This window comes from Portunus trituberculatus, chromosome 49, assembly GCF_017591435.1.
Source record: "Portunus trituberculatus isolate SZX2019 chromosome 49, ASM1759143v1, whole genome shotgun sequence".
Classification (NCBI taxonomy): domain Eukaryota; kingdom Metazoa; phylum Arthropoda; class Malacostraca; order Decapoda; family Portunidae; genus Portunus; species Portunus trituberculatus.
In genome coordinates this window covers 1,768,361-1,796,035 of record NC_059303.1, presented here as the reverse complement: position 1 = coordinate 1,796,035, position 27,675 = coordinate 1,768,361, and the positions used below count along the sequence as shown (strand labels likewise).

Below are 27,675 nucleotides of genomic sequence, written 5' to 3'. Positions count from 1 at the left end.
CCCTACCTTCATAAATTTAAGATCATCAACATTATAAAGTTACTTACATACATACATTAGTGCACATTATAATGACTTAGTCTTAAATTAAAGTGCTTATATGTTTAATTTCATAATTTTTACTTTCATTAAACCTTTTACTCTACTACGATGCACTGTAGCTTTGTTTACTCTCAATGGAAGTTCAAGTCAGGGGTCAAACTTGTTATAATTGGTTCGCTTAACGAAAATTTGCTTAAGGGGAGAGTCCGGTTTAGATCGGGGGTGCCATATCTCCGGTAAATATGCATGAATCGCTCTGATTTTTATGTTGTGAAGTATTGGCATCATTTACATCAACATTAGACATTGACCCCCATTCTTGTCCCCCTCCCCCCCCCTCCAACTACAACTACAACGAAAATTTAAAAGCGAATCTCCGTCGTTATTATTGGCCCCACAACCTTCATTTTTCTGTGACTTAGAGACGTTATAATATGAAATGTTTCTTCGTCGTTAGATTTTTCATTTCAGCTTTTAAATTTGTTTTATGATTTTTTTTTTAAATGTGTTTTTGCCTTTTTGACCAAAAATATTAATATAAAATTAAACCAGACATATATAAAAAACAGCGGCGATGATTTGAAGAGAAAGTATTCCTCTGCCTTTTAGTCTTTGTTTCATTGAAATCAAGCTAAAACTGGCTCCAAGGTTAACGTTAGAAGGGGAATAACTTATGTTTTGAGATATGGGCTGAGAGAGGTCGCGAGAAACAGCGCTGCATCCTGGCGTGACTGTAGCTACGAGAGCACTGAGCCCTGTGACCGACCCACCGAACACTGATACCACACAGACTCGTCGTCAGTCTTGCCATATCATATCCACACACAAAAAAAGTTCAGATTTTAGCATTTTTCGTAGAATTGGGTGGAAAAAACTTACTCTGCTGATGTAAACAAACGCACAGCTGCTGCACGTGGTTGAGCGGGACCTTTAAACGGATTTAAAGGAAACTATCGCAAGTTTCCTTTTAAATCTTTGCGAGATAGTTGCCAAAATGTATACCTACCAAATATATTTTTTTCACAAAAAGTCATTTTTTTAATATTTTTGGGGTCTCCAAACCGGACTCTCCCCTTAACGAACAATTTTTTAGGAACGTAACCCATTCGTTAAGTGGGGGTTGCCTGTACCAATATTTAAAGGGGGAAAGGCAACTAAGCTATTAAATTATAGACTGATGTCACTTACAAGAATTATGGGAACGTTATGTGAAATAATTATCAAAGAAAAATGGGATAAACACCAGGAAGAAGAACAAGTCATAACAAATAGACAATTTGGGTTCAGAATAGGGGTCATGTGTGTCTAATTTATTAAGCTTCTACTTGAGAGCAATAGAAAGACTAAATAACAGAGATGGATGGGTGGGCACAGTATATCTGGTCATAAAAATGGCTTTTGATAAAGTCCCTCATGGAAGACTGTTTTGGAAACTAGAGAACATAGGAGGACTGTGAGGAACTTTGTTAGAGTGGACAAGGGATTATTTGAAGGACAAAGAGATGAGAACTGTGATCAGAGATACATACTCATCTTGGGGTAAAGTAACAAGCAGAATGACACAAGGGACAGTGTTAGCCTCCATTATGTTTCAGATTTATGTAAATGACATTCACAATGGGGTAAACAGTTATATTAATTTATTTGCTGATGATGCAGAGCTTCTAAGAGTTATCAAACCAGGGAGGACTGTTTGCTGCTACAAGAAGATATAAACAAAATCTATGAGTGGAGTAAGAAGTGGAAATTGGAGTTTAATGCCACAAAATATCACATAATGGGACTAGGAAAGAGTAAGAGGAGACTGGTATGGAACTATTTGATGGGAGAGGAACAAATAATGAAGACTAAAGAGGAAAAAGATCTCGGAGTGATTATACAAGAAAATCTGAACCCCAAGAAACATATAAGCAAGACATTTGAATTATCACATAAAATGTTGACTAATATAAAAGTGGGATTTCAATTCATGGACAAAGATATGATTAAAAAAAATCATCACAAGCATGATACATCTAAAGCTGGAATATCTAGCAGTGGTGTGGTTTCTGAGCTCTAAAAACAATATAAGAAGATTAGAAAGGATACAGAAGATTGCTACAAAGATGGTGCCGGAACTAAAGGACCTAACATATGAAGAATGACTGAAGGAAATGGGACTAATAACTTTAAAAGATAGAAGAGAAAAAGGGGACCTTATAACAATGTACAAGATTGTCATGTCAATGGCATTGAAAAGACAGACAAGGAAGACCTGGTGCTGATGACAGAAGAAGATAGAAGGACAAGAGGACATGTGAAGAAGATCAGGATAAGGCAGTCTGTGAAGGATATTGGAAAATACAGTTTTCCACACAGAACAGTGGAGAAGTGGAATGCATTGCATAATGAAATTGTTACAGCACATAATGTGCATAACTTTAAGGAAAAAAAAATGGATAAATGGAGACAGGACACTATGAGCCACACTAGAACCCTTTTACAATACAACTAGGTAAATACACACAAACCGTTAGCGGTGGAGAGCGGTTGTGTTGCCAGGAGCTCCCAGAGGAACATTCTAATAACAGACGTAGTGAAGCAGAAAGATCTAGACTGTATGTGGAAGAGGAAATAGGGCCATAATGTGTCCTGTCTCCAAAAATAAGCAAGATTTGGGTACTGTTAGAGTGAAATAATGGATGGGGAGGCAGATGTAGATGGCAGTGTCAGACGTGTTATCAACACATTCACCAAGGCTAGAAAGAACAAATTTTACTGAAACACCAGTGGGATTGAGGAGATTGGGTGAAGAAAACATTAATAAGGAATTTTCAGGATTTCATAAGGACAAAGGTAATCTGAGAAGATTGGTAAACGTGGAGAAGGATTTGAGATGCATGAAGGATATGATCTCAAGAATTCTGGAAAAAAACAAGACAAGTCAAATGTGAAAACACTGAACTAAAGGAGAGAAGAATGTGAAAAAGTAAGAGAAGTGAACCAGGAGATGAAAGAGGAGATGGAGGAGTTAAAAGAGACAAAATTATATATTAATGGTTACATATGGCATATATGAATAGACATTAAAGAGTCTACTAGAAAAAGTTCAGGATAGGGCAGGTAAAGTTGAAAGAGGAGTGGGTGAGATCAAGTTAGAGGAATTAAGAAATGCCTGGAGAAAAGAACAAGAAAAGGAAAAAGTTAAATTCTCTTATTTAGTAAAAAAGCAGATACAAGAAAAGACAAAGGACACAGTAATTCAAGTAATTAAAGAGAAGGAAGATTTGGTGAATGACACTGTGGACTAGAGGAAATGTATCCTAATTTTTGGACTGGCAAAAAAAAAAAAAGTTTGTAAGAGAGAGGAGAGAGAGAGTTGGCAAAAGGTGTTATTAAGTTGGTTCACAACAGCAAACAGGGGTTAGAGCAGGAAGCAGAGAAGTGCTTTGTATAGGGAGGCGGTGGCATAGTGGATAAGGTGGTGGGCGTGGGATCAGGCAGATGTCCACATGTAGGTTCGTATCTCACCACATACCACTTTGAAGGTATGCCATATGTCGAGTGATTTAAAGTTACCTATATGTCATCATACTACCCAGGTTCTAGGTGGTTACACCAAAGATGCACTTGGGTGATGATATGAGTACCCACTATAAATAAAATTCCCTGTACCACTAATAGGCAGAAGCTGAACAGCACTTCCCACATATACTCTTCAAAAAGTGAAGAAAGAATGAGACCACTGACAGTGAGAATGAGATCTCAAATGGAAGTAGTGGAGATAATGGCAAGAAAAGATAAATTGGCTGAAGATACTGAATTTAATGATATATGGATAAAAAGAGATATGAACGTGGAAGAGAGAGAAAAGGAGAATGCTAAGAAATGAAGCTAAGGTAAAAAACGAGAAAAGGATGAAGATCAAGAAGAAATTCTACTGGAGGGTTCTAGGCAAGAAATTAAGAGTGACATATACAGATATAGATGGGTTCTTGGAGGTTACAGACTATTTGAAGGAGAAATGCATAGTAGAAACAAATCTAAAGGAGGAGGTCCATGCTAGCTTTAAGGAAGAGGGATATAAAAGTTGAAGAGACAGAAAAGAAAAGTGGGGAAAAGTGCTAATATTGGTTTGTCATGATATATGTGTAGGAAGTGCACTATGGAGACAGCATGGTGGAAGTAACGGGAATAACAATCAAGGCCAAAGAAATGAAAAAAAAAAAGAGAATCATAGTTACATATGTGCCACGTAAGACCAATATATGGAGAATAGAATAACACAAGGAAATGCAAAGGGAGACAATAAGTGCTTAGATAAAACATGGTGAGGAAATGGAAAAATACTATTAATAGGAGACTTCAATTGCAAAAAGATTAAACTGGAGAGAGATGGAAGTAATGGGTAATGCTGGATTGTCGATCATGGTGAATACACGGGCCCTAATATGTTGTACCAATATAAATAAAATTGCCTGTGCTACTAATGGGTGGAAGCTGAACAGTGCTTCCCACATATACTCTTCAAATATGCCTATAGGCACTATAGGCCATAACAGAAGGAAATAAAAAAAAAAAAACAATAAATAAAAAAATAGATCATGTGTAAAATGAGACATAAGGCATATAGTTTCCCAAATAAAAGCTTAGAAATATGGAACAATTTGAATGAAACAGTGTTCAAGCAAGGAATATTCATGAGTTTAAGGCTAAGCTAGATGAATATAGGTATGGAGAAAGGACAGCATGACGAAAGCTCTTTTCCTGTAAAGCACGACAATGTAAATACATGATCAGGAATTTGGTAAACAAGATCTCGGAGGAGGATGATGTGTTTAGTGAAGTTCAAGATTATATGAGGCTGGGAAAATACAAGGAAGGCAAGACAAGAGCTAATATTGAAATCTCAAGTGACTGCAGAGGGATTACTTAGCAATGCATGGAAATTGAAGGATGCCCAGGAGACAAAGATGATTCATGTAAGAAGAAACATGACAGAGGAGGAAAGGGCGAAGATGAGGTAATTGGTGGTGAAGGTGAGGGAGAAGAATGAAGCAAGATCGGAGGATGATAAGAAGTTTTTTCTGGAAAGTGAAAAACGAGAGAGTGTGGAAGTGGTGGTTCAATGGGACGGAATAGATACTTTGTTAAAGGAACAGCCAAAGGAAAGGAAAGACATAAGAATATTGTATACTAATATAGATGGCTTCTTATCGAAAAGCTTAGAGTGCATGGACTATCTGGAAAGAGACAAGCCAGACATTAAGTGCATAGTGGAGATGAAGCTAAGACCAAACATACAAGTGGACTGGTTTGGGGATGGAAATTATAGATTGTGGAGAAAAGATGTAAAGGAGAAGAGTGAAGGTGGTATAATTGTGTTGACAAGAAAGAACTTGACAGTGAAGAACATGAGTCTCGGTGGGAATGGTGAAGAAGTGGTGGGCCTTGTAGTGACTGATGAAAGACAAGATATCAACATTGTAACTCTGGATGTACCACCAAAAACAAGTGCATGGCCAAATGAACAGTATGATGACATGGTGAGAAGCACAATAAAGAGAATGAAGATCGAAGTTGCAATAAGAGACAGAGATGTTATAGTTGGCGATTTCAATTGCAGAGAAGTCATGTGGGAAGAGTTCGAAGTGGGGAATGGTGAGGAATGGGGTGAGCAGATGCTGGACTTTGCAATGGAAAATCTGTTGACCCAGTGGGTGAGGCACCCAATAAAAGGTCGGCAGGGAGATACCCTGTCAAGACTGGATTTGATATTTACAAAAGGAGTACAGATAAGACAAGGGATAGAATATGAGTGCCCTTTGGGAAAGAGCGACCATGAATTGTTGAAGTTTTGTTTGGATGTGGGCTTGAGAGTGGAAAATGGGGATGGATACAAGGAGGAGCTCTTAAACTATGCCAGAGCGAGATATAATGACTTGAGGAGGTATTGTGGCAATGTGGACTGGTCCACAATGTACCAAGAAGTAAGCATTCAATCAAAATACGACAAATTCATGAAAATATACAATAAAGCCTTGGAGAACTCTGTGCTAAAGTACACTAAGAAGACTCTAAGGAGAAACCAGTGGTTCAATAAAAATTGCAAGAAGGCAAAAAGTGAGAAAGAAAAAGCATTGAGAAACTACAAGAGGAATAATGAGGAAGCAGAGACAGAAGCATATAGAACTGCAAGAAATAGATACGCTGAAGTAAGGCAAAAAGCACAAAAAGAATATGAGCAAAAAATAGTGGAAAATTGTGAAAGGGATCAAAAAGTGTTTCACAAATTTATCAACAGTAAACTCCAGAAGAAAGAAATAGTTAAAAAAGTGAAAGTTGGGGATGATGTATATGAAGATGTCTCTGATATTGTTGCAAAGTTGAATGATTGCTTCTGTAAAATATTCACAAGCGAAACAGAATTCAATGGGATCATACTACCTGAAAAGAAACAAATACAGGATGTGATAGTCTCAAAGAGTGACATTGAGAAAGTTGTAAATGGCATGGACATCAACAAGTCAATAGGTCCGGATGGAGTGTCCGGTAGAATGTTAAAGGAATGTCAAGAGCAGCTGCTGGAACCAATCTTGGATATCATGAAAACACCGATTACAATAGGACAAGTGCCAGGGGAGTGGAAGAGAGCAGATGTAGTACCAATAGAGAAGAGTGGATGTCGAATGGAGCCATTGAACTATAGACCTGTTTCACTGACTACTATTATATGTAAGATATGTGAAGAAATTATTAAAGCCAAGTGGTGTGAATTTTTAGAAAGTGAAGGAATCTTAAGGGAGAACCAGTTTGGCTTCAGAATAGGAAAATCATGTGTATCAAATTTATTATGTTTCTACTGAAGAGTGATTGATATTTTAAAGGAGCAAAATGGCTGGGTCGATTGTGTGTACTACCTGGATTTGAAAAAAGCATTTGATAATGTTCCACAAAACAGGCTAATGTGGAAGTTGAGAAGTATTGGGGGATAAGGGAAACCCTGGCAGACTGGATGAGAAACTACCTGACAGGCAGGGAAATGAGAACAGTTGTGAAGGAGTGAAATCGGAGTGAAGGAGAGTGACCAGTGGAATTTCCAAGGTTCTGTGCTTGGTTTCGTCATGTTTCTGATCTACATAAATGATATGCCACAGTGAGTGAAAAGTTACATGAGTATGTTCGCAGATGACACAAAGATTATGTGGAGAATAAGAAACGTGGATGATTGTAACGTGTTGCAAGAGGATATGAATAGGATATATAATTGGAGTGTTAAATGGCAGATGGAGTTCAACATTAACATAAGTCATGTAATGACAATGGGCAAAAGCAAATATAGACTGTATAAGGAGTACCAGCTGGGGAGAGATATAATAACTGAAGCCAGTGAAGAAAAGGACTTAGGAGTAATCATACAGAACAACTTATCACCAGAAAAGCACATTAACAGAATACAGTAAGGTCTCGGTTTACGTCAGAGTTACGGAAGTTCCTGAAACATGACCTAAGTCGATTTTGTAAGTAACTCGAGTTTCCGTACATTTCAAAGCATATTATCGAGTTTTCAACCAATCATTGTTTATGATCATTCAGGTAAGTTAAAGGTTATATTGTTATATTATTTACAACTATGTAGGAATATGAAACACAAGTTTGTTTTTGTTGTTGATTAGGGCCACGAATGCGAAGGACTGCAGGTTGCTGAGAGGGGTGGCCCTGAGGCCACCAGGAGGGTGGGCAGGTCGAATGTTGAAACGCCCAGGGCAGACAGCTGGGAGCGTAGTGCAGTGCGGTGGGAGTAGAAGCGTGGGCAGCGGGGCAGGAAATGCAATAGGAAAGGGCAATAGGGATCAGCAGACAGGCACAGACAGTGCAAGTGAGCTGCGAGTGTCGTGTGGCCCAGGAGAAGGCTCCGGAGTTGTTATTGCTGTGATGGGGGTGCGACCCCTCAAGGTCGTCAACCTCCCCATTGTCATGGTAACGTGCTTCCCATTTTCTTCTTCACTCCCTCACACACAGCTGCTGCCTCCCTTCTCATGTCTTTAATTACGTCCTCTTTTTCTTGTAGCGTAATGGTTTTCCTTTTCTTAGCATCACTGCTGTCACTAAGAAGTTTTCTCTTTGGTGCCATTGAGCAAGATACTAAGAACTTGAGTCAGTAAACGCAGAAGTAGGATAACACTCTTGCCAGGGGCGACGGTGTGGTGGAACTGAGGCAGGGTGTTATTGTATTCAAGCGTGAGGCGGGCGGTGTGACTGGTAACCACCAACAATAACAATAAATCCTGCGCTTTACGATTTATAAATTTTCAATTTCTTTAATCTTAAATTGCCTTATAGTGGACTGACGTAACTACGAGTTTGACGTAACTCGAGACCGACGTAACCCGGGACTTTACTGTATTTGGAAAAACTTACAGCACACTCCAAAGTATTGGATTCTCATTCAACTACTTAGATGAAAATATGATGAAGAAAATATTAACCACCTTAGACCTCAGTTGGAATATGCAGCAGTGATATACGAGTAGTCACCACATATGAAGAAACTAGAAAGAGTGCAGCGGTTGGGAACGAGGATGATACCAGGTTTTAAGGAGGTGCCATACAAGGACACACTAAGAAGACTGGATTTACCTAAGCTAAAAGAAAGAGAGAGGGGAGATATGATAACAATGTATAAAATAGTAAATGAAATGGATATCCTAGATTGAGAAGACTTGATAAGGATGTCTCTCAACAATCAACTGAAAGGACACCCAAAGAAAATACAAAAGGACAGTTGTATGGGAGATGTCAAGAAATGTAGTTTCCCACATCGTGGCATTGACAACAAATGGAACAAATTGAATACAGAGGTGGTGTGTGCAGAGAGTGTCAGTCAGATGAAGGACAAACTTGATAAATGTGGACAGAGAGACAGGACATAAAGAGCCAAGCTTGGGCCCTGTAAATCACAAATAGGTAAATACAAATAGGTAAATATAACTAACTAAATACACACAAAATGTTAGAATAAAAAGGAGGAAGATAGAAGAGGACACCAAGCTCTTTTACAGGTATATAAATGGAAGGATGACAAACAGAGATCATCAACAAGTTGGTAAGGGAAGGAAAAATATATGAAACAGTTGAAGAGATGAGTGAACTAATTATTGTATTTGTTGGCTCACAATATGCACCTTTTTCTCCAAAAAAAAGTTCTCAGGAAATGACCCTGCATCCTATAAGGCCAAGGTTCAGTATTGAAAAAGTGGTTAGTGGCAACAGAGGTTAAAAAAATCAAACCATAGACATCTTCGCATATGTAAACAAAGTGATGGTAGGTACTACACCACAAAACAACTCTTTCTTTCAAGGTAACAATACATATAATAGGTCATACTTACTGGTAACTCACATAGAATGACCAGCCAGGAAGATTTTTCCAAGTGACCATGTACCATTCATTGTATGAACCAAAACAAATGCAGATGGTATTGGTGATCTTAATCTTGACACAGGCAAGTTTCACTGTTCTTTAGTTTGATGCCATTACTCCTTGAGCCTTTAGGTAAGACACACTTTCATACAATTAAAATTGTACTATCTTTTAACATTCTTATCTTGTATACATGTAAAAAATGATGATAAAAAATTATGATCATGCATAGTTTCTGACTCTCTCATAGTCACTGCCAACACCATATGCCAGGTATATGTTTATATTTCACAAGTCACAGCAGGATTGGTGTGTAACCTACTAGCAAAGATCAAAGATTTTAAATGCAAAAAATTGGGATCTAATAATAATCTAAATGCATGTGAGACTTCAAATAGCAGGAAAAATCTTTCACTTCATATTCAGAGCTTAAATTTGTTCTTATTTTTCATTTCATTGTCTGCCAAAAGTGGGTGCATCTTATGAGCCCATGCATCTTATGAGCTATCAAATACAGTAAACCCTGAACTTAAGTTTCACACTACCTAAGTTTAGCAATCCTCACATTCAACGATTAGTTCTAAATTCTTACCAACCCAAGTCTAGCATGCTATCATCAAGAGTTTCATGGTGCTTTGACAAGCACCATGTTTATCTAATGTTGGCGATATGCGGGCTGCCTCAAGATCCCAATAAGATAATGCATACTAGAGATGTACCGATGCATCGGTATCGGTATCGGTGGTAACGGCCCATTTTATGGGTATCAGTATCGGTATCAGTTTATTTTATGCCAATACTTCCGATATCTAAAAGGAATTTACAACTTAGTGATATATTCGATATAAGATATTGATGATACCAAATTAATATAATACGCCGTATTAATTTTCCATGGTGATTACCGTATGTCATAGAATACTGATTTCTGTGGTAATAAGCCACAACCTCTAAATTGGACGTGTATGAAACGCGTATAGGCTGAACTCCAGCATCCTGTCACACAGTCTGTCATGAGTCACCACGCATTCTCACTGTCTCTCAGTCAGACGCTGCTCCTCCACCCACACAAAGTTCACACAGGTGAAAAGCTTATGTTTTTTAACTATAATCTAAGAATGTCAAACTTCAGATATTGAGAATCCAGCAAAATGATTTGGTGTATATATATATATATATATATATATATATATATATATATATATATATATATATATATATATATATATATATATATATATATATATATATATATATATATATATATATATATATATATATATATATATATATATATATATATATATATATATATATATATATATATATATATATATAGTTAGACATTTTGCATTATTGTAAATAACAGCATATTCTTATTTGAGTTATAATTAACAGTGCTAGTGCTAGCCTTTTCCAAGATATCATACTGGAATAGGTGGAAGCTCAAATTATATATGTATATTAATTTTAATGCAAGTTTAATTTTTGAGTTACTTGTGTTAACCTAAGGATGTAAAAATTCCATAACTAAGAAAGTAACGATTCTGTTTTGTAATCATGTGCATTGTGTATAATTTGTTGCATATTAATTATTTAAGATCATAGCAATACACTAGAAATTTAGAATAAACTAAACTTTTTTCTATTTAATTGAAAAGATTAGGTGAAAGCTCTTTATTTACATTCCACAGGATGCCAGCTAGTGTCTTTCCCACTCCACTCTCCCTCCCTTCATAAATTTAAGATCATCAAGATTACAAAGTTACTTACATATATACAGTACATTAGTGTACATTATAATGACTTAAATTAAACTGCCTAAATGTTTAACTATGATGCACTCTCACTTTGTTTACTTTCAATGGAAGTTCAAGTCAGGGGTTAAACTTGTTAGAATTGGTTCACTTAACGAAAATTCGCTTAACGAAAGTTTTTTTAAGAACGTAAACCATTCATTAAGCGGGGGTTGCCTCTACTCCATACACAGGCCCTTATACAGAGTAAGCAGTTGGAGGGGCGAGAAAAACTGGCGGAGACACCTCAGAATGCCTAACTTCATAGAAGCTGTTTTAGCAAGAGATGATATGTGAAATTTCCCGTTAAGATTATGAGTAAAGGACAGACCAAGGAAAGAGGGAGACAGTTGAGTGTCACTGAAGAAGAGGGGATAGTTGTTTGGAAAGTTGTGTCGAGTTGATAGATGGAGGAATTGAGTTTTTGAGGCATTGAAAACTGCTAAATTTTCTCTGCCGCAATTGGAAATCTTAAAAAGATCGGAAGTCAGACGTTCTGTGGCGTCCCTGCGTGATCTGTTGACTTCCTAACGGTTTGGTCGTCTCTGAAAAGATGTGGAAAGATGTAGGGTGGTATCATCAGTGTATGAGTGGATAGGACAAGAAGTTTAGTTAAAAAAGTCATTAATGAATAATAGAAAGAGAGTGGGTGACAGGACGAAACCCTGAGGAACTCCACTATCAATATATTTAGGAGAAGAACAGTGGCCATCTACCACAGGAGCAATAGAACGGTCGGAAAGGAAACATGAGATAAAGTTGCAGAGAGAAGATAGAAGCTGTAGGAGGGTAGTTTTGAAATCAAAGCGTCTAATATGTCAAATCAAATATGTCTAATGCTACAGCAAAAGTTTCAAAGAAATCTCTAAAAGAGGATGACCAAGACTCAGTAAGGAAAACCAGAAGATCACCAGTAGAGCAACCTTGATGGAAGCCATAATAACAATCAGATAGAAGATTGTGAAGCAACAGATGTTTGAGAATCTTCCTATTCAGGATAGATTCAAAAACTTTAGACAAGCAAGAGATTAAAGCTATAGGACAGTAGTTTGAGTGATTAGAATGGTCACCCTTTTTAGGAACAGGCTGAATGTAGGCAAACTTCCAGCAGGAAGGAAAGGCAGAAGTAGGCAGTAGTCACCTGCCGCCCGGTGGAATACTCCAGGAGAGGTATTTACGGGGATGTAGGCAGTGCTGCAGATTGAGTGATTCCCCGTGTCCTCTCTTCCCGGTTCCCTTTGTGGTCTCATTTATACAATTGAGCAGCTGCAGCCTGCCCTCTAAAGACAACTTCTACTACTTCCTACACTACACTACAACACCTTACACTTTTACACTCTCTTCAAATCAAAATTTAATAATGGCTTCACCACGCCCTGCCTCGGAGTCCCCCTCTGGGGAGGGGACCATAAATGTCCCCAGGTCGGACCGGCCCTCTGCTGTCGACCTTGGGTGTCTTGACACTTCATCTAATACTTTCACTATCAATTTCTGCAACATTCGTGGCCTTCGTTCTAATTTTCAATCTGTGGAACACCACCTCTCCTCTACTAAACCTCATCTTCTCTTCCTAACCAAAACACAGTTGTCTGTGACTACTGACAGCAGCCCTTTTCTGTTCCCTCCTACTTGCTCTATCCTCATTTTCAATCCAAAGCTGGATGTTGCGCATACGTGCGTAACGACACCACTTGCTCGTGCCCACAATCTTGAATCTTCAGAATTTTCTACCATCTGGCTAAGACTTCAATGTCACTCTCTAACTAAATTCATCTGTGCTGTATACCTCTCACCTAATTCCTCTGACTATGTAAAATTCTTTGACTATTTGACTTCCAAGGTGGAGCACATCTTATCTCACTTTCCTTTGCTGAGATCTCCATTTTAGGGATTTCAATGTTCACCACCAGCTTTGGCTTTCATCTTCTTTCACTGACCAACCTGGTGAACAAACCTTCAACTTTGCTATCCTTCATGACCTAGAGCAGCTAGTGAAGTTCCCTACCCGTATTCCTGACCGCCTTGGAGACACGCCCAACATTCTTGATCTTTTCCTAACCTCCAACCCTTCTGCTTACTCTGTTAAACTTTCCTCTCCGTTGGGCTCCTCCGACCACAATCTAATTTCCGTTACCAGTTCTATCACTCCAGTGCAGCCTCAGGACCCGCCTAAGCGGAGGTGCTTCTGGCATTTTAACTCTGCTAAGTGGGAGGAACTAAGGCAGTACTATTCTGATTTCCTTGGGATGATTATTGTTTTCATGTCAGAGATCCTTCTCTTTGTGCCGAGCGCATAACAGAGGTGATTATCTCTGGCATGGAGCTATACATTCCTCATACTTTCTCTAACCCTAAAGCTAAAAAGCCTTGGTTTAACTCTGCTTGTTCTCGTGCTGTCAATGATAGAGAGGCGGCTCACAAACGGTTCCGTAGCCATCCAACTGCTGAAACTCATGCCCTATATATTTCTGCCCGTAATCATGCCAAATCTATTCTCCAACTTACTAAAAACTCTTTCATCAATAGAAAATGTCAAAGTCTTTCCAATTCTAACTCCTCTCGAGATTTCTGGCATCTAGCCAATAATATCTCTAACAACTTTACTTCTTCGTCTTTCCCTCCTTTACTTCATCCAGATGGCTCTACAGCTGTCTCTTCTTTTCTAAAGCTGAACTCTTCGCTCAAACCTTTGCTACCAACTCAACTTTGGATGATTCTGGGCATATTCCTCCTACTCCTCCACCCTCTGACTACTTCATCCCTAAAATTAAAATTCTTTATAAAGACGTTTTCCTGGCCCTCTCTGGCCTTGATTCTCGGAAGGCTTACGGTCCGGATGGAGTCCCTCCTGTTGTTCTCAAAAACTGTGCTTCCGAACTCGCTCACTGCCTGGTCAAACTCTTTCATCTGTGTCTCTCTACTTCTATTTATCCTTCTTGCTGGAAGTTTGCTCACATTCAACCTGTCCCTAAAAAAGGTGACCACTCCAATCCTTCTAACTACCGCCCTATAGCTTTGATTTCCTGCCTTTCTAAAGCCTTTGAGTCTATCCTTAATAGGAAGATAATGAGGCATCTATCAGCTCACAACCTTCTCTCTGATTGCCAGTATGGTTTCCGTAAAGGCAGATCTACTGGTGATCTTCTTACTTTCCTAACTGAATCTTGGTCATCCTCTTTAGGGACTTCGGTGAAACCTTTGCTGTCGGCCTTGACATATCGAAAGCCTTCGATAGAGTCTGGCACAAATCTTTAATTTCTAAACTACCCTCCTACGGATTCTATCCTTCTCTCTGTACCTTCATCTCCAGTTTCCTTTCCGATCGTTCTATTGCTGCTGTAGTAGACGGTCACTGTTCTTCCCTAAAACTATCAACAGTGGTGTTCCACAGGGTTCTGTCCTATCACCCACTCTCTTTCTATTATTCATCAATGATCTCCTAAATCTGACTCAATGCCCTATCCACTCCTATGCTGATGATACCACCCTGCATTATTCAACAGCGTTCAACAGACGCCCAACCCAACAACAATTAAATGACTCAAGGCGAGATGCTATAGGACGCCTAACTTCTGATCTTTCACTTGTTTCTGATTGGGGCAGAGAAAACCTGGTTTTGTTCAATGCCTCAAAACTCAATTTCTACAACTATCTACTCGACATAACCTTCCAGACAACTATCCTCTCTTCTTCAATAACACTCAACTTCCCTCTCCTCTACATTAAACACACTCGGTCTATCCTTCACTAAAAATCTAAACTGGAAATTTCACATCTCTACTCTTGCTAAATCAGCTTCCAAGAAGTTAGGTGTCCTATGGCGTCTTCGTCCATTTTCTCTCCTCCCAGCTGCTTGCTCTGTACAAGGGCCTTATCCGCCCGTGTATGGAGTATGGCTCTCATGTCTGGGGGATCCACACACAGCTTTACTAAACAAGGTGGAATCTAAAGCTTTTCGTCTTATCAACTCTTCTCCTCTAACTGACTGTCTTGATTCTTTAAGTCACCGCCGCAATGTTGCATCTTTATCTGTCTTCTACCGCTGTTTTCATGCTGTCTGCTCTTCTGAACTTGCTAACTGCATGCCTTCCCCCTCCTGCGGCCTCGCTGCACAAGACTCTCTACTTCTTCTCATCCCTATTCTGTCCATCTTCCTAATGCAAGAGTTAACCAGTATCTTCACTCCTTCATTCCCTACACTGGTAAACTCTGGAACTCTCTACCTGTGTCTGTATTTCCACCTGCCTATGACTTAAACTCTTTCAAAAGAGGAGTGTCAAGACACCTCTTACGTTAACTGGACCCTCCTTTTAGATTTTTTTTGTTTTTTCTCTTTCTACTTTTTTCTTAACAGGGCCTGGCAACCAGCGGGATTTTTTTTTTTCCAACACTTTGTTTGCCCTTGGCCAGTGCCCTTGTAATGTAAAAAAAAAAAAAAAAAAAAAAAAAAAAAGACAGACAAAGTTGGAGGAGTTTGGCCAGGTAAGGTGCAAGCACAGAAGCACAGTTTTTGAGAACAATAGGAGGGAACCCATCAGGACCATAAGCCCTCTGAGGGTTTAGGCCAGCGAGGGCATGGACAACATTGTTACGAAGAATTCTAATTATAGACATGAAATAGTCAGAGGGAGGAGGAGAGGGAAGGACAAACCCCGAATTACTAGCATTTTATATCTATTTGAGGGATTGAGTCTGCCACAGTAACCATTTCTGAGTTGAGTACATCACTGTATTTCTCAGTTCCTCTCTAAAAGTGCAACCATGAACTATGTGGAAAAATCATCCCAAAACGAGTGCAAGTGTATTTACATATGATATGTCATGATTTTTATGGGTTTGCAGGGGCACTTACATAAAGATACACAACTTTACACTGGGAGTTAAGTAAAAAAAATAATATTTCTATCTTAAATTTTGCTGTTTTATTCTTGTGTCAATTTCATTTATGGAACATATTTTATTATTTTGTAAAATAACTGTATTTACACATGATTTTAACTGTGTTTATGTGGTTTTAGGGTCTTGGAGCGCATTACTGTTTTTTGTTTCATTCTTAAGTCCACTATACGATCATTCATTTTACAACTGGATTTCCAGGAACTATCTTCAATTGTATACTGGGGAATACCTATACCTGCAGGAGCTCTCAGCACCTCTTGGACCATCCCAGACATACTACCTTAAATCACTATCATTTCCACAATTCTGCATAAAGAAAACTCACCAATAAGGTCCACAAGGGAAGTTTCCTGTTTAGCAGTCACCAGAGCCAGACCATGGATAATGTGTGACAGTGCCAGGATAGAACCATGTCTTGCAACCAGCTTAACACTTGTGGTGAGCTCCAAGAGTGTGGGTAGTACTGCCTTGGCCATATACTCAGGTGCCAGTGGTGTGAGGTTGTGTAAGGCCTGCATATAAAAGATTTTTGTTAGAAATAATAATTAGTTTTACTGACCAAGGAAAAGAATCCATGATACAGTGAGAAACCTTTGGTTAACATAAAATATCACATATTAATCCTATGTATTCTAAGCATTACAACACTTTTATCTGGCAAATGACACTAACAGCCAGGAAGACCCAGCCCAGGATGATCTAAAATCCCCCGTGTATCTTTCTTCAGAAATTTATTTCTCCCCAACAAGTAGTGGGTCACAACTCCCAACTTACTAGGTACCACAGCTAGGTGAACAAGAACTATAACAGTGGAGACAACCCAAAGAAATTTGACATGGACCAGGAATGAAACTGTGGCTGTTATGAATAGGGCACACTAAACATTGTAGCATGTGAAACTTACATACAATTCCATAGTTGGCAAAGCAACAAAATATTCAATAGAAAAATAGTCCAAAAGGCAATTGCGGCAAAATTTTTTTAAGTTAGCACCAAACAGACTAAATTGTGTAAAACCAGACCAAAATAGACATAACCTAAGCTGTAATAATTACTGCATACACTATGACATGTTACTAAAAAGAGCAGCTGGTTCTAATTCTGGCTGAAAGATAGCACCTTCCTGATGAAGATGTAGGAGCAGCAATCTTTTTTTCAACCAACCTATCTTGTTTCTTTTAGATATCACTTGAATTTCATTTAAGTTTCCTTGTACTACTCTTTCTTCTTCAAAAAGCTGTTCAGTGTTTATTTTGTTGTTTAAACTTTACTCTTACCTAAAAGCTTAACAATAATCTGATCTTCTTTTTCTACAAATAGTTTTCTTAATCCACCTTCTTGTCTCCTCTGGTCTTTATCTCATCCCTTATGCTTGCACATCCTCATCTATTGGTACCCATACTATTCTTATTTTAAAACCAGTTTTCATTTAGTGATAATTCTCCTCCACTGAAGTCACTGAGTTATAATTTGCAACTTTATTTTTCCTTTAATAAACATTAACCACTTATGGAAAGTTTCCAATTGTTCTTAGTGTCATCCGCAAGCAAAATGTCCTAATCTCTAAACATATTAAAACATTATGATCCTACATTCAGCTGGTTCACTGCTACACTAATGCCATGCCAGCTGACTAAAACAAATCCTCTTGCATGTAGCAACTCATTTCATTCAGTCAAGCCACTGCATGCTAGTCAGCATCATGTCACCAGATAACTCTACAAATACAGTGAGGATTAAGTGGAATCATGAGGGGAAAATACTTCACAGTTAAAGGACAAAGCTCTGAAATGAAAATAACATGAAGGGGAAAGCATCACAAGAAACTTGCAAGACAAGGTCTGAGTGGTTGGTTATTTCCTATATACAGGAATAATCCATAGTAATAGACAGTGGGCAAGAATGTTAATAATGTAGCAACAAGGTATTAAGGGGGCGTCGCCAATTTTACTCTTGTGCATAAGAATGCAATCTACTGCTTTGGTTAGCTTATGGATAAATCCCTTATATAATGAAATATAATTCATGTTGTGCCTGAGTAAATTATGGAAATTGCTTTTAGAGAAACAAATATTTATGCAAATTTTATGCCCTACTTTCATTTCCTTTCTCTATAGAGTAATTTTGTTTGAGTGTTTTGTTCTTTCTGTGTTTTGAAGGAGTAACTATTGTGGAACAATTTCTAGTGAATAATTTTTCCCTAGGTATTTTCCATCTTAGTGTAAATATTACTTACAAGTTCTCTGACAACTCAGTGATTTAGAGAGAGAGAAAAAAAAAAATTGAAACAAAATATATTTACTTATCACTAGAAAAATAAAAAATAAAATTCTTCTTTACAACAAAACATAGATCACTTGTTTTGGTTAAAAAATAACAAAGTAGTAGGTTTCTGAATGAAAAAAATAAGATTTTCAGGAGAGGTCTTTAAAGTTTAAAGATCCCACTGCCATACTTTAAACATGTGCTGCTGGATAATCTTAGTCTAAATACTTTCTCCTTCCTCTTTACTACTACCTCTTGTTTACTGTCACACTTTTGGATATGAGAGGTAGTGATACTGCTGGTGTAAATCCAAGGATGTCACATATGTAGTTAGCCTATGTAGTCAACTTTTTGTAATATTACAGCTTCCCAGAGAGTAAATTTGTTTGTTAGCATTTTTGTACTTGTACCAAATGTTTTATTGAGTGAAGAACAACATGGCAATCTAAAAGGCTATTTTAGGGAAATCCCAGGACTATAGGAAGATAGAAAGTGTATATCAATAATGAGCAAAACACCCAATCTTTCCCTAGTGAGGTCCACAGACAACTGACTCACAGACAACATCATCCTACTAGCTAAGACCACTGAGTTAGGCTGCTAAAGACAACCAGAAAATAATTACTCATTTCCAATATAAAAAAACAAATAGATTTTAATTCAATGACCAATAAAAAATCATTACTAGCCTTACTTTTCTTTTTTTTAATGTAGGAGAGAGGGTCAGCCAAAGGCAACAAAATATTAAAAAAAAGACCCACTTGAATGCTGGTTCTCTAAAAGATAAGTAAAGTGCTAGCCAAAATTAGGGAGCAAATGTCTTGATATCTCCCTCTTAAAAGAAGTCAAGTCATAGGAAGACGGAAATACAGAGGCAGGTAGGGAGTTCCAGAGTTTACCAGTAAAAGGTATGAATGATTAAGAGTACTGGTTAACTCTTGCATTGGTGAGTTGGACAGAATAGGGATGAGAGGAAAAAGAAAGACTTGTGCAGCAAGGCCACAAGAGGAGGGAAGGCATACAGTTACAAAGAACAGTTAACATGAAAATAGCGATAAAAGATAGAAAGAGATGCAACATTTCGGTGGTGAGAAAGAGGCTCAAGATAGTCAGTCAGAGAAAGGGAGTTGATGAGAAGAAAAGTTTTTTATTCCACCCAATCTAATAAAACTGTGAGAGTGGAACCCCCCAAAACATGCAAAGAGTACTCTACACAGGGGCAAATAAGTCCCTAGTATAGAGTTAAAAGATGGAGGGGCGAGAAAAACTGGCAGAGATGCCTCAGAAAGCAAGAGATAAGATGTGAAATAGTCAGAGGGAGGAGGAGAGGGAGGGACAAGCCCAGAATCATCCAAGGTGGAGTTTTTAGCAAAGGGTTGAGAGAAGAGTTCAGCTTTAGAAACAGATGAGATGGCTGTGGTGCCATCAGGATGAAATGAAGGAGGGAAAGATGAATAAGTAAAGTTATTGGAGATGTTTTTGGACTTGCTCTCGTACCCACGCTCTTGAATCTTCCAAGTTTTCCACCATCTGGCTTTGATTCAACAGTCATTCTCTAACTAAATTCATCTGTGCTGTCTATATCTCCCCTAACTGATCTGACTATATTAAATGCTTTGACTATTTAACTTCCAAAGTGGAGCACATTCTGTCCCTCTATCCTTTCGCAGAGATTTTCATTCTTGGAGATTTCAATGTTCACCACCAAATTTGGCTTTCTTCTCCCTTCACTAATCATCCTGGTGAACTAGCCTTTAACTTTGCTATCCTCCATGACCTAGAGCAACTGGTGCAACACCCTACTCATATTCCTGACTGTCTTGGAGACATGCCCAACATTCATGATCTCTTCTTCATCTCTAATCCTCCTACTTATGCTGTCACCCTTTCATCTCCATTGGGCTCCTCCGATCACTATCTCATTTCTGTATCTTGTCCTATTTCTCCAGTCCCTCCAAAGGATTCCCCAAAATGGAGATGCCTTTGGCATTTTGCCTCTGCCAGTTGGGGGGACCTGAGGAGGTATGATACTGATATTCCCTGGAAAGATTACTGCTTCCATGTCAGAGACCCATCTCTTTGTGCAGAACACACAACAGAAGTGAAAGTGTCTGGCATGGAGGCATACATTCCTCATTCTAACTTAAACCTTCTAAACCTTGGTATAACTCAGCCTGTTCTCATGCTATACATGATAGAGAGGTTGCCCACAAAAGGTACTTGAGCCTTCCAGCTCCTGAATCTCACACACTTTATATCTCTGCCCAGAATCATGCCAAGTCTGTTCTTCAACTTGCCAAACACTCCTTTATAAATAGAAAATGCTCAAATCTTTCAAACTCAAGACTTCTGGTATCTAGCCAAAAACATCTCCAATAACCTCACTTCCTCATTTTTACCTCCTTTATTTCATCCTGATGGCACCACTGCCATCTCTTCTGTCTCTAAAGCTGAACTCTTCTTTCAAATCTTTGCTCACAACTCCAATTTAAATGATTCTGGGCTTGTCCATCCCTCTGACTATTTCATGTCTACAATTAAAATCCTTCGTAATGATGTTTCCATGCCCTCACTGGCCTAAATCCTCGGAAAGATTATACTCCTATTGTTTTCAAAAACTGTGCTTCCGTGCTTGCACCTTGCCTGACCAAATTCTTTCAACTTTGTCTATCAACTTCTACCTTTTCTTCTTGCTGGAAGTTTGCCTACATTCAGCCTGTTCCTAAAAGGGTGACCATTCTAATCCCTCAAAATACCGTCCTATTGATTTTAATCTCTTGCTTGTCTAAAGTTTTTTTTAATTTATTCTCAATAGGAAAATTCTTCAACATCTATCACTTTACAATCTTCTATCTGATCACCAGTATGGCTTCCGTCAAGGTCACTCTACTGGTGATCTTTTGGCTTTCCTTACTGAGACTTGGTCATTCTTTTTTAGAGATTTCGGTGAAACTTTTGCTGTAGCGTTAGACATACCAAAAGCTTTTGATAGAGTCCGGCATAAAGCTTTGATGTCAAAACTGCCCTCCTATGGTTTCTATCTTTCTCTCTGCAACTTTATCTCAAGTTTCCTTTCCGACCACTCTATTGCTGCTGTGGTAGACGGCCACTGTTCTCCTAAATCTATTAATAGTGATGTTCCTCAGGGTTCTGTCTTGTCGTCCACTCTCTATTATTCATTAATGACCTTCTTAACCAAACTTCTTGCCCTATCCACTCCTACGCTGATGATAACACCCTACATCTTTCCACATCCTTTCAGAGAAGACCAACCCTTCAGGAAGTCAATAGTTCACGCAAGGACGACACAGAACACCTGACTTCTGATCTCTCTAAGATTTCCAATTGGGGCAGAGAAAATCAAGCAGTTTTCAATGCCTCAAAAACTCAATTCCTCCATCTATTAACTTGACACAACCTTCCAGTCAACTATCCCCTCTTCTTCAATGATGCTCAATTGTCTCCCTCTTCCACACTAAATATCCTCAGTCTGTCCTTTACTCATTATCTTAACTGGAAATTTTACATCTCATTTGCTAAAACAGCTTCTATGAAGTTAGACGTTCTGAGGCATCTCCACCAGATTTTCTCGCCCCTCCAACTGTTAAATCTGAACAAGGGCCTTTTCTGCCCCTGTATGGAGTACAGGCAACCCCCGCTTAACGAACGGATTACGTTCCTAAAAAAAACACTCGTTGCATGATTTTCTTGTTAAGAGAACCAATTATAATAAGTTTGATCCCTGACTTGAACTTCCATTGAGAGTAAGCAAAGCCATAGTGCATCATAAAACAGTGAAAAGTTTAATGAAAGTAAAAATGATGAAGTTAAACATTTAAGCACTTTAATTTAAGACTAAGTCATTATAATGAACACTAATGTATGTACGTAAGTAACTTTATAATGCTGATGATCTTAAATTTATGAAGGGAAGGAGAGTGGAGCAGGAAAGACACTAGCTGGCAACCTGTTGAATGTAAACAAAGGGCACATCATTGTACCACATACAAAACTTATGAACCACATTTCCACAAGGCTTTCCATTTTATCCATTGCAGAGTGATGAGTTCGGGTGGTTCTTTTAGCTTGCAAGAAAGATACAGTCTCATCAGCCTTCTTAATTGAGTCTGCTGACTTGAAAATAGTAGAGACAGCAGATGGAGTCAAGCCATGGTGGCGAGCAATGCTATCAGTTTTCTCACCTCTCGTGTTTGGGAATAATATCTAGCTTCACTTCAAGAATAAGAGACTAATTGGTTTTCTTAGCAACACTAGGGGATATTGCAGGGCTGATTGCAGGGTGTTTTGGTGGCATGTTCAGCAAGGGAAGACGAGCTGCTGCTGATGCTGTTATTGTTTTGAAATAACAGCAAGGAACGGTAGGGGAGGAAGTGGTGCGCGTTTTGTCCACGAGAGGCGCTGGTGTACTCAAAACCTCGTTGGCTTGTGTGATACAGCGAGGCTTTCAAACTTGGGAAAAATTACCTGGATAAGATTTTGTTAAAGCGAGTTTGGTGTTCGTTATACAAGCAGATGGTAGTAAACGAAAACGTCGTTGAAGCGAAATTTCGTTCCGTGAACGTTCGTTAATCAGGGGTTGCCTGTACTCTTCGCATGTTTGGGGGGATTTCAGTCGCACAGTTATACTAGATAGGGTGGATCAAAAGCTTTCCGTCTCATCAACTCCCCTCCTCTGACTAACTGTCTTCAAACTCTTTCTCATCGCCGAAGTGTTGCATCTCTTTCTATCTTTTATTGCTTTTTTCATGCTAACTGTTCTATTGATCTTGCTAACTGCATGCCTTCCCTCCTCCTGCAGCCTTGCTGCACAAGGCTTTCTTCTTCCTCTCATCCCTATTCTATCCAACTCTCTAATGCAAGAGTTAACCAGTAGTCTCAATCATTCATACCTTTCACTGGTAAACTCTGGAACTCTCTTCCTGCATCTGTATTTCTGACTTCCTATGACTTGTCTTCTTTTAAGGAGGTGGTATCGAGGCATTTTCTCCCTAATTTTGGCTGAGGCTTTTCCTCTTTGTAGAGAACCAACACTTCAAGATTCTTTAATTTTTTGCACTTGGCTGGCCCTCTTTCCTGCATAAAAAAAAAAAGATGCCAGAAGTCACGAGGAAATTAGAGTTTGAAAGATTTTGACATTCTCTATTCACGAAGGAGTGTTTGGAAAGTTGAAGAACACACTTGGCATGATTCTGGGCAGAAATATAAAGTGCATGATATTCAGGAGATGGACAGCTCAAGTACCTTTTGTGGGCAACCTCTCTATCATGTATAGCTCGAGAACAGGCTGTGTTAAACCAAGGTTTAGAAGGTTTAGGTTGAGAAAAGAATGAGGACTGTACACCTAATAACATAACATAACATAACATAACATAAATAATAGGATAACAAAGGGCCACCAGGGCCCATCTAGGTTATCCTGTATCAGTCGCACAGCGACCTCGTCATCAGTACTTAAAGATACACTTACAAGTACACAATACATTATATACTAATTCTAAATATTTGGCCCATTAACAGGGCTAAGTCCTGCAGCAAATTCCTCTACAATCTGTGATCCCCATACATGGGGATCATGTCTTGTTTAACTATAGTAAATTTCTTATAAAAACTATCATGCAGTGCTATACATAATTATAAATCTAATAAATTTAAGTGCTTATCTAATCTGTTTTTAATTATTGTCAAACTAGTGCTATTTACAACCCTCTCTGACAATGCATCCCAGAAGTCTACCACCCTATGACTAAAGAAATATTTTCTTATATCTAACCTGCACCCTTGCTTTCTAATCTTCCTGCCATGATTTCTAGTCCTACTTCCCTCCTCTAAGGTAAAGAAAGATCTCACATCTATGTAGTTTGTATCTGAGAACATTTTAAATAACTCTACCATATCCCCTCTTATACATCTCTCAAATGAAAACATGTTTAATTCCTTTAATCTATCTCTATACTCCAGGTGCTTTAATGCTGGTATCATCCTAGCTGCTCTTCTCTAAACTGCTTCTAACATGTTGATATTCTGCCTATAATGGGGTGACCAGGCCTGTATGCAATACTCTAAATGGGGCCTAACATAGGAATTATATAAGCTACGCACCACTTCCTTACTTTTATAACTAACATTTCTATTTATAAAACCCAGGATCCTATTTGCCCTATTTCTTGCTTCTAAACATTGCTTTGAAAATTTCATAGTCCTGTCTATCACTACTCCTAAATCCTTTCCTCCTTTACTGCCTCTAGCCAACATCCCTCCATCTCATAACTAAAGTTTGTGTTGTCTTTACCTAAATGCATAACCTGACACTTTTTACAATTAAACTCCATCTGCCACCTGTCTGCCCATGCTATCAGCCTGTCCAGGTCTCGTTGTATTCTGTAATTGTCCTTTTCACCCTGCACTGCACATGCTATCTTAGTATCATCTGCAAACTTTGATACTTTGCTACTAATTCCTATATCTAAACCGTTAATGTACACCAAGAAAAGAAGAGGTCCTAGCACTAATCCTTGGGGTACCCCACTAACCACTTCCTTCCACTCAGACATTGCCCCATTTAATACTACTCTCTGTTTCCTATCAGAAAGCCATTCACTAATCCAATCAACTAACCTACCCCCTATCCCATGTAGTCTCAATTTGTACACTAGCCTCCTATGCGGTACCTCCATGCCAGACACTATCACCTCCATTATGCGTCCAACACATAGAGGTGGCTCTCTGACATGGAAACAGTAATCACTCCAAGGAAAATCAGCATAATACCTCTTCAGGTCTTCCCATCTGGCAAAGGTAAAATGCCAGAGGTATCTTCGCTTTAGGGGATTCTGTGGAGGGATTGGAGAAATAGGACAAGATACTGAAATGAGATTGTGATCGGAAGATCACAATGGAGAAGATAGGTAACAGCATAAGCGGAAGGATTAGAGGTAAGGAAGAGATCAAGAATGTTGGGCGTTTCTCCAAGATGGTCAGGAATACAAGTAGGGTGCTGCACCAGTAACTATAGGTCATGGAGGATAGCAAAGTTGAAAGCTTGCCAATGATCGCAATATTTGTATCTATTTTCCTAATAAAAATCAATTTAGGAAAAAAATTTCACCGCAAAACTTTGAGAGTGTGTTGCCAACACCAAATTCATATTTTAGAAAAAGAAAAATATTTTTCCCTAAATTTTTGGAAAAAAAAATATTAAATCTAAGAAGCAGATAAGCACAAAAATCAAGTGCCAAGAAATTAATGAAAGCAACAACCAGCTAGTCAGCTGAAAAGGGCAACAGGGAATATGGCTTCTACAACAATTTGGCAAAGTCTATTATAGTACACATACAAACACAAACTGTAATATATTTCCTATTCCTATCTCAGTATAATGTCAGTCTTGCATACATACTGAGCAAAAAATATAACATCTATCATCATAGACACAGGGAAGCCACAAAACGCCTGACTTTTGATCTCTGAAAATTTTCATTAGTGCAGAGTAAATTAGTATTGTTCAATGCCTCTATCTATCACTGCAACACAACCTTCCAGACAACTACCTATTCTCCTTCATTGACAGTGTCCCTGTTTTCTACACTGAATATCCTCAATCTGTCCTTTACTTATAATATAAAATGAAAACTTCACATCTCATCTCTAACTAAAACAGTTACTATGAAGTTAAGCTTTCTGAGTTGTCTCCACCAGTTTTTCTTATCCCCAAACATTATACAATGGTCTTATCTGTACATATATGGAGTATGTTTCACATGTAGGGAGGAATTCCTCTCACTCAGGCATGATGGAATCAAAAGTTTTTTTGTCTTATCAATTCCTCTCATCTAACTGACTGTCTTCAGCAGCTTTCTCATAGCTGCAATATTGCATCTTTTGCTATCTTCTATTGCTAATTTCACACTAAATACTCTTCTGATCTTGCTGACTGCATACCTTCTCTTCTCATGTAGTCTCACTGCACAAGACTTTCTTAATTCTGACATTCCTATTTTGTTCCTCTCTCTAATGCAAGAGTTAACCAGTATTCTCAATCATTCATCCCATTTCCTTCACACAGTGGCAAGATTAAATGCCAAATAAATAAAACCCAGGGATTTATGATACTTCACATTACATGCACCTTCAGACAGAACAGGGGTAGGTTTCACTTCTGCATAATGTGAATCTTTTGATAAATAATTCTGTATTCCATGCATTTGCCATTTGATTGACAATTTTACCACACAATTGTGTTCATATATTTTTTTTTAAAGTATAAAAAAACATAATTCAGAAATTGTTTACATATTGCCAAATACAGTAATGATAAGTGAAAAGTATTACAAAGATTTGGAACAAGATTCCTATTATACTGGTCATAATTTTTCTTTTGTTTGTGTAACTGAATTTTCTCAGGAATCTGAAATCATAGCAAAGTCTCACAATTAAAGTTGTCCATCTTCTGTATTAAGTATATTATGGCAGATGATACAAACATATTAATGGACCATGTGACAAGTTTTGGGAGTTAGTTCGGTAAGCTGCTGCTAATCACCAATCAATTCTTAACAGGATGGAAGACAAGAATGCAGACTGAGTGAACAGATTCCAGAGCCTGAATAAAAATCAATACATCATAACTGTACTATGTAATCAAGGTATATGTAATCATACCATTAAGTAAAGTTTTGGTGATTATAACAATTTTGTTGTATTCTGCCACTTAGAGACAAAAACAATTTGCAAACAGAGAAAGACACTTAAGACATAAATACACTCTTGCACCATACTTAACTGTTACAAAGGTAAGTAATTTCTTTTGAATAAATAAAAATTATAATTATCACACCTTGGCAGTCAGTTCTCTTATAGCAGAGTCCCAATGGATGACCTTGAGCTGCACCAGGTGGTCAATCAGGGTCTTGGTGTACTCAGGATATCTGAAACGAGTATCAATATCTGTTCTTACAACACTTGATGAAGCTATTTGCAATCCTAAAGTTTATGTTTTGATTACTGTTTAACCATTAACATATGGTGAGTATTCATGAAGAACCATATAGCTACATCTGGGTAGCCAGTAAAGTTCAAGTAATCATGATTTATTGTACTACACATTTGTATTTCCTTCACACCAACTCAAGTCAGAGGGTGAGTAAATGAGCTGCCACTGGCTATATTCAGATACATCTCACTAAGCTTATTTCCATCCTAGAGGCAATATCTGGTAATCCTAGTGATACATCAGGTGGAATTGAGCCCCCG

At 38.3% G+C, this 27,675-nt stretch overlaps 1 protein-coding gene across 1 annotated transcript in view; it reads right to left on the bottom strand.

The window, feature by feature from the left end:
* LOC123499074 (tubulin-specific chaperone D-like) overlaps window positions 1–27,675 on the bottom strand; it is a 563,551-nt gene that overhangs the window by 198,956 nt on the left and 336,920 nt on the right. Inside the window, exons 12-13 of the mRNA XM_045246676.1 lie at window positions 27,260–27,350; window positions 16,466–16,652 (exon numbers count right to left, since the gene is read on the bottom strand). Coding sequence (XP_045102611.1) covers window positions 16,466–16,652; window positions 27,260–27,350 — 278 coding nt within the window. The remainder of the gene's footprint in view (window positions 1–16,465; window positions 16,653–27,259; window positions 27,351–27,675) is intronic.